Source organism: Gadus macrocephalus, chromosome 1 (assembly GCF_031168955.1).
Source record: "Gadus macrocephalus chromosome 1, ASM3116895v1".
Classification (NCBI taxonomy): domain Eukaryota; kingdom Metazoa; phylum Chordata; class Actinopteri; order Gadiformes; family Gadidae; genus Gadus; species Gadus macrocephalus.
In genome coordinates this window covers 25,769,776-25,777,275 of record NC_082382.1, presented here as the reverse complement: position 1 = coordinate 25,777,275, position 7,500 = coordinate 25,769,776, and the positions used below count along the sequence as shown (strand labels likewise).

Below are 7,500 nucleotides of genomic sequence, written 5' to 3'. Positions count from 1 at the left end.
TTGTTGATGCTGTTGTTGTTGTTGTTGATGCTGTTGTTGTTGTTGTTGTTGATGCTGTTGTTGTTGTTGTTGTTGATGCTGTTGTTGTTGTTGATGCTGTTGTTGTTGATGCTGTTGTTGTTGTTGTTGTTGTTGATGCTGGGGTTGTTGATGTTGTTGTTGATGTTGTAGTTGATGCTGTTGTAGTTGATGCTGTTGTTGTTGATGCTGTTGTTGTTGTTGTTGCTGTTGATGTTGATGTTGTTGTTGTTGATGCTGTTGTTGTTGTTGATGCTGTTGTTGTTGATGCTGGGGTTGTTGATGTTGTTGTTGATGCTGTTGTTGGTCAGTTGGTGTGGAGGAGAGCCAGCAGCGAGCCCCTGTTCAACGCGCTGGGCGACCCCGCCTCCTACGTCTTCGTGTGCATCAGCTCAGCGGCGGAGCGCCTGGAGCTGGAGGCGGAGCACCGGCGCCTGGCCGACGTGCGGCCCTTCGCCTGCTTCCTGCAGCTGGTGGCCCGGGAGGGGGACCGCGCCGAGAAGCTGGCCAACGCCCAGATCAGCCTGCTCATCGGGAAAGGTGAGCGCGGAGCTAGCCTCCGCTCTGGGGGTACAGCGGCTCTGGGGGTAGAGGGGCTCTGGGGGTAGAGGGGCTCTGGGGGTAGAGGCTCTGGGGGTACAGCGGCTCTGGGGGTAGAGGGGCTCTGGGGGTAGAGGCTCTGGGGGTACAGCGGCTCTGGGGGTAGAGGGGCTCTGGGGGTAGAGGGGCTCTGGGGGTACAGCGGCTCTGGGGGTACAGCGGCTCTGGGGGTACAGCGGCTCTGGGGGTACAGCGGCTCTGGGGGTAGCGGCTCTGGGGGTAGAGGGGCTCTGGGGGTAGAGGCTCTGGGGGTACAGCGGCTCTGGGGGTAGAGGGGCTCTGGGGGTAGAGGCTCTGGGGGTAGAGGGGCTCTGAGGGTAGAGGCTCTGGGGGTACAGCGGCTCTGGGGGTAGAGGGGCTCTGGGGGTAGAGGCTCTGGGGGTAGAGGGGCTCTGGGGGTAGAGGCTCTGGGGGTACAGCGGCTCTGGGGGTAGAGGGGCTCTGGGGGTAGAGGCTCTGGGGGTAGCGGCTCTGGGGGTAGAGGGGCTCTGGGGGTAGAGGGGCTCTGGGGGTAGCGGCTCTGGGGGTAGAGGGGCTCTGGGGGTAGCGGCTCTGGGGGTAGCGGCTCTGGGGGTAGAGGGGCTCTGGGGGTAGCGGCTCTGGGGGTAGAGGGGCTCTGGGGGTAGAGGCTCTGGGGGTAGCGGCTCTGGGGGTAGAGGGGCTCTGGGGGTAGAGGCTCTGGGGGTAGCGGCTCTGGGGGTAGAGGGGCTCTGGGGGTAGAGGCTCTGGGGGTAGCGGCTCTGGGGGTAGAGGGGCTCTGGGGGTAGAGGGGCTCTGGGGGTAGAGGGGCTCTGGGGGTAGCGGCTCTGGGGGTACAGCGGCTCTGGGGGTAGAGGGGCTCTGGGGGTAGCGGCTCTGGGGGTAGAGGGGCTCTGGGGGTAGAGGGGCTCTGGGGGTAGAGGCTCTGGGGGTAGCGGCTCTGGGGGTAGAGGGGCTCTCGGGGTAGCGGCTCTGGGGGTAGAGGCTCTGGGGGTAGCGGCTCTGGGGGTAGCGGCTCTGGGGGTAGAGGGGCTCTGGGGGTAGCGGCTCTGGGGGTAGCGGCTCTGGGGGTAGAGGGGCTCTGGGGGTAGAGGGGCTCTGGGGGTATTTGCTCACTGCCACACCCAGTACAGAGGAAGATCAAGGGTCAGACAGATTTCACTTACTTGTGAATCTAGACGTGAAAGCTTCAAATGATTTGGTTTTGTGCCGGTCTAACCAGGAAACGCCGCCTCTCACATGAGAAGTTATCGTTAACTTAACATCAAGAATCTCCAGTCTTTGATCTTCTCGTAAAACCTGGAACGGTCCCTAGGCGACAATCATGAGCCGCTAAATCCATGTTAATAAAAGGGAGCGTTGGTTCTACGTGGGTAATGCTGCTGGCTCCCTGTCGCCCCCCAGGCATCAACGAGTTCGAGGCGCAGAAGAACCACGAGGTGAGCGAGTTCCGCGCGCGGCTGCGGGCGTTCTGCGAGGAGAAGGCTCTGCAGCAGCAGGCGCTGCCCTGGTTCCAGTGGATGGAGTGTAACTTCCCCTGCGACCTGGAGCCCTGCCGCGCGCTGCCCTCCCGCGGGGGCGGGGCCAAGGCCCCCAAGAAGATCTTCATCAACATCCAGTTCGAGGGCAGCGACGTGAGTCCGCCCCCGTCCCTGAGTCGCCGTGGCGATGACCCCCTCTCGGTCGTACGATGAGTCATGTATGCGAAATACAACCTCGGTGGAACATGTGGTGTTCCACCCCCGACCCAGATCAACATGCAGATGAGCTCTTCTGGTGTTTCCCCGGCCGAGCCACAAGCCGCCGTGAAACACACACCGACTGAGCGTGATTCAGGAACTATGTTTCTGCTCCCCTGCACCCTAGCGCCTCTCAAGGGGGTTCAGAGGAAGGACATTATGGCCTTGTGGAGTGGGTCAGGGGTCAAAGAGGCCTCAGGTAGAGGCTGCGGAGTGTGGGCTCTGAACCCAGTGCCTCTTTATGGGGGTCAAACCCCCTCGCCACTACACTCTCCTGGCCCCAGTTCGCTCGAGAAGGGGGTAATTGAACTGTGTGTGTGTGTGTGTGTGTGTGTGTGTGTGTGTGTGTCCAGGAGAGCTTCATGCTCCAGCAGGACCCCCAGGAGCCCCCCCTCGCCCTGATCCGCAGCGCGCTGAAGAAGAAGGCCACGGTGTTCCGCTGGGTGCGGCAGGAGGCCGAGGACTACACCCTGAGGGTCAACGGGCGCTGGGACTTCCTCTACGGGGACCACCCCATGTGCCAGTTCAAGGTGACCCCCGAACGTAGTTCCACCGGGACAACAGATGCATTGACCTCATGTCCAGCGGGAGAGGTACATCGACAGCCGACCGCTGAACCTTGTGTTCCGACCTCGCGGCCGGCCGGGCTCCTGCGAGCGGCGGGGGCTTTAGTGTCGGGCTCTGGATGAGTGAGTGTGGTGAGGACCCAAGGGTTCTGCCTGGTTGTTGATTGTGAAACTCCAGCTATATGTGTGTCTGACTCATGCGAGCACACTCATACCCCATCCACACAGAACCAGATTATGCCCCCATTAACCTCATTAACCTATCACGAAAGGCAAACAGACAGACACACAGACACACAGACAGACAGAGAGGGAGAGAGAGAGAGAGACAGACAGACAGACAGACAGACAGACAGACAGACACACAGACACACAGACACACAGACAGACAGACAGAGAGAGAGACAGACAGACAGACAGACAGACAGACAGACAGACAGACAGACAGACACACAGACAGAGAGGGAGACAGACAGACAGACAGGGAGAGAGACAGACAGACAGACAGACAGACAGACAGAGAGGGAGAGAGACAGACAGACAGACAGACAGACAGACACACAGACAGAGAGGGAGACAGACAGACAGACAGATAGACAGACAGACAGACAGACGGACAGATCAGGAATGTCTAGGGTCCATCTCAGTTGAACAGAGTTGATGCTGAATCAGTCTACCTCCACCTGCTCCACCCTCCACCTGCTCCACCCTCCACCCCCCCACCCAGTACATCTTCTCGTGCCTGCGGGACGGCCAGAACCCCCAGCTGACCATGGTGTACCACAGCACCATCAGGGCCTACCAGGAGGACCAGGGCAGCGCCTGGAGGCAGGGCTCCAAGAGCTCCACCTCAGCCTCTAAACCCCCCCCGCTGCCCCTGAAGAAGGTAGGGCGGAGAGGGGGGTCTCTGTCTCTCTCTGTCTCTCTGTCTCCGTCTCTGTCTCCCTGTCTGTCTGTCTGTCTGTCTGTCTGTCTGTCTGTCTGTCTGTCTGTCTGTCTGTCTCTCTGTCTGTCTGTCTGTCTGTCTGTCTGTCTGTCTGTCTGTCTGTCTGTCTGTCTGTCTCTGTCTCTCTCTGTCTCTCTGTCTCTCTCTGTCTCTCTGTCTCCGTCTCTGTCTCTGTCTCTCTCTGTCTCTCTGTCTCTCTCTGTCTCTGTCTCTCTCTGTCTCTCTCTGTCTCTCTGTCTCTCTGTCTCCGTCTCTGTCTCCCTGTCTGTCTGTCTGTCTGTCTCTCTGTCTGTCTGTCTGTCTGTCTGTCTCTGTCTCTCTCTGTCTCTCTGTCTCTCTCTGTCTCCGTCTCTGTCTCTGTCTCTCTCTGTCTCTCTGTCTCTCTGTCTCTCTCTGTCTCTGTCTCTCTGTCTCCGTCTCTCTCTGTCTCTCTCTGTCTCTGTCTCTCTCTGTCTCTCTGTCTCCGTCTCTGTCTCTCTCTGTCTCTCTGTCTCCGTCTCTGTCTCCCTGTCTGTCTGTCTGTCTCTCTGTCTGTCTCTCTGTCTCTGTCTCTGTCTCTCTCTCTCTCTCTGTCTCTCTCGCTGTCTCTCTCGCTGTCTCTCTCTCTGTCTCTGTCTCTCTCTCTGTCTCTCTCGCTGTCTCTCTCTCTCTCTCTGTCTCTGTCTCTGTCTCTGTCTCTGTCTCTGTCTCTCTCTCTCTCTCTGTCTCTCTCGCTGTCTCTCTCTCTGTCTCTGTCTCTCTCTCTGTCTCTGTCTCTGTCTCTCTCTCTGTCTCTGTCTCCCTCTCCCTCTCCCTCTCCCTCTCCCTCTCCCTCTCTCATACCGTGTTCCAGACCGGAGGCTCATGTGTCGTTGGACTTTGACATAACATGCCGTTGAGGCTGATAATTAACCTTTTTAGTAAAGAATAAGACAAACCTATGCAAAGGTTTTTGATGTAGGGGGGGGGGGGATTATGAAGCTAAAATATGTTATTTTGTTGGGAGTTTGAAAGCGCCTCATTGGTCAATAAGATGTGTTCTTAGCCTCTATTCATAATTACCATCGGTTTCATTGAGATGTCCGTAGCCTTAACGTGCGTGTCTCCGCCCACAGCAGAACACCACGCTGCTGTGGACCATCAGCGAGCCGCTGTGCATCCACCTGCTGCAGGGCAGCCGGGTCAACGCCGACGAAGGCATGAAGGTGGGCGGGGCCTCTGGCGCCTTCGCACTGCGCCGCTCAATGAGACGCCGCCGTCTGTTGTTTACAAACGCCTCGGAGGGTCATGTGACCCGACCGCACGTTTCCCATAATTCTTCTAGGCGGTTGGTTGAAACTTAACAACAGGAAGTGGGGGGGGCCTATCTGGTGTTTGCATCTCATTTTGGGTTCTAGATTCTTAGAAAAGGGCTTCCTTTAGCGGAGAGGTGGAAGTCGTTATTGCAGAGAGCGGATCACAGTTTCAGAGGATTGTCGCCCGATAAGTCTCTGACTTGTATTGACTTTGTGATGCTGTGTTGATACTGGGTTGATGGTTTTAATCGCGTTTCTTTTTTATAAAAACGTAACCCTTTTGCAAACGCTGAAACATAAAGAAGCCTTCATAAGCCGTGGAGCTGTGTCAGGGCGGACGTTATGGCCCTCAGTCGGAGAGCAGGTTAATGTGTGCCTGTGGGCCCTTCTGATTGGGTTTAATAACTAACCTCGTTAGCCCTTCGATGGCTTATTAAGTGTAAGTGCGCTTCCGGTGCCTCCCAGCAGATCATGACTCATGGTACACGAGTCCTGCCGCAGCGTTATCAGTCCTGTCTGCGGTTTAGGCCCAGGTTAGGAGATGTACCCTTGGGAAGAACAGCCCCTCGTGTACGGCGGGGGTATATTTAGGAGATCTCTGGTCTGGACTCCAAACCCCCGCCTGGCTACGGCCAATGGCAGCGTTCAGAACCTTAATGTGCGTACACAATTACATTTGGACCCACTCCCCCATTGCCCCCCCCCCCCCCCCCCCCCTTTGTGGACAGCCATTACGCTGCTCACATTATGAATGAACAGAACATGAACCCAGCTGACATCAGGAGGCCGGAGAAAAGACAGACACATGTCACTCAGAATCAGCCGGGTCTCTGAGTGCATTTACATACACTCTTATGTAATTAAATGTGTGTCTGTGTCTATATAGATATATATATTTATTTTTTACCTGGTTCAGGCAATAAACGGCAGTGTTTATTTCCAATAAAGGGATTGGTCGACTGCAGTGTAACCACTTAGGTTGGCTCAGCAGATTAGAGTTCCACCCTGAGGCTGAGTGGGAGTCTCCCTGTAGTGTCTGCCCCCCCACCCTGTCTCCCTGTAGTGTCTGCCCCCCCCACCCTGTCTCCCTGTAGTGTCTGCCCCCCCACCCTGTCTCCCTGTAGTGTCTGCCCCCCCCACCCTGTCTCCCTGTAGTGTCTGCCCCCCCCACCCTGTCTCCCTGTAGTGTCTGCCCCCCCACCCTGTCTCCCTGTAGTGTCTGCCCCCCCCCACCCTGTCTGACCCTGTGCCCCCCCCCCCCCCACCCTGTCTGACCCTGCCCCCCCCCCACCCTGTCTGACCCTGCCCCCCCCCACCCTGTCTGACCCTGTGCCCCCCCCCCCCACCCTGTCTGACCCTGCCCCCCCCCACCCTGTCTGACCCTGCCCCCCCCCCACCCTGTCTGACCCTGTGCCCCCCCCCCCCCACCCTGTCTGACCCCCCCCCCCCCCACCCTGTCTGACCCTGTGCCCCCCCCCCCCCCCACCCTGTCTGACCCCCCCCCCACCCTGTCTGACCCTGTGCCCCCCCCCCCCCCCACCCTGTCTGACCCTGCCCCCCCCCCACCCTGTCTGACCCTGCCCCCCCCCCCCTGTCTGACCCTGCCCCCCCCCCACCCTGTCTGACCCTGCCCCCCCCCCACCCTGTCTGACCCTGCCCCCCCCCCACCCTGTCTGACCCTGCCCCCCCCCCCCCTGTCTGACCCTGCCCCCCCCCCACCCTGTCTGACCCTGCCCCCCCCCCACCCTGTCTGACCCTGCCCCCCCCTGTCCCCAGCTGGTGGTGCAGGCGGGCCTGTTCCACGGCAGCGAGCTGCTGTGTAAGCTGGTGACCAGCTCTGAGGTGGCGGTGGGATCGGACCCCGTGTGGAACCAGAGGCTGGAGTTCGACATCAACGTGGCCGACCTGCCGCGCATGAGCCGCCTCTGCATCGCGCTGTACGCCGTCGTGGAGAAGGCCAAGAAACCCCGGGGCACCAAGAAGAAGAGCAAGAGGGCCGTAAGTGTGTGTGTGTGTGTGTGTGTGTGTGTGTGTGTGTGTGTGTGTGTGTGTGTGTGTGTGTGTGTGTGTGTGTGTGTGTGTGTGTGTGTGTGTGTGTGTGTGTGTGTGTGTGTGTGCAACGGTGTAAGATTGTGGCTTTTTGTTGTACGTTTGCGGTTGTGAATTTGTTAAGAAGCATAAACAGCCCTGCTTCCTCTATAGTGTGTGTGTGTGTGTGTGTGTGTGTGTGTGTGTGTGTGTGTGTGTGTGTGGTTGTGTAAGTTTGTTGAGTGTCTGTGGTCCCACTTGCGTCGCTCAGTTTATCTCAGCGTCGCTCCAAAGGACGGAAGGAAAGCGCTGTGTGCTCTTCATGGAAGGACTTCTTGACATCCGCCTCT

At 58.4% G+C, this 7,500-nt stretch overlaps 1 protein-coding gene across 2 annotated transcripts in view; it reads left to right on the top strand.

Annotated features, from left to right (window-relative positions):
• The window catches only part of pik3cd (phosphatidylinositol-4,5-bisphosphate 3-kinase, catalytic subunit delta), a 27,509-nt gene that overhangs the window by 4,658 nt on the left and 15,351 nt on the right, over nucleotides 1-7,500 (top strand). Inside the window, exons 3-8 of one of the 2 annotated variants that reach the window (XM_060059416.1) lie at nucleotides 330-558; nucleotides 2,002-2,231; nucleotides 2,690-2,866; nucleotides 3,630-3,788; nucleotides 4,946-5,032; nucleotides 6,899-7,120. In XM_060059416.1, coding sequence (XP_059915399.1) covers nucleotides 330-558; nucleotides 2,002-2,231; nucleotides 2,690-2,866; nucleotides 3,630-3,788; nucleotides 4,946-5,032; nucleotides 6,899-7,120 — 1,104 coding nt within the window. Of the gene's footprint in view, nucleotides 1-329; nucleotides 559-2,001; nucleotides 2,232-2,689; nucleotides 2,867-3,629; nucleotides 3,789-4,942; nucleotides 5,033-6,898; nucleotides 7,121-7,500 lie in introns of both variants that reach the window. The other variant, XM_060059407.1, reaches the window with a different exon arrangement.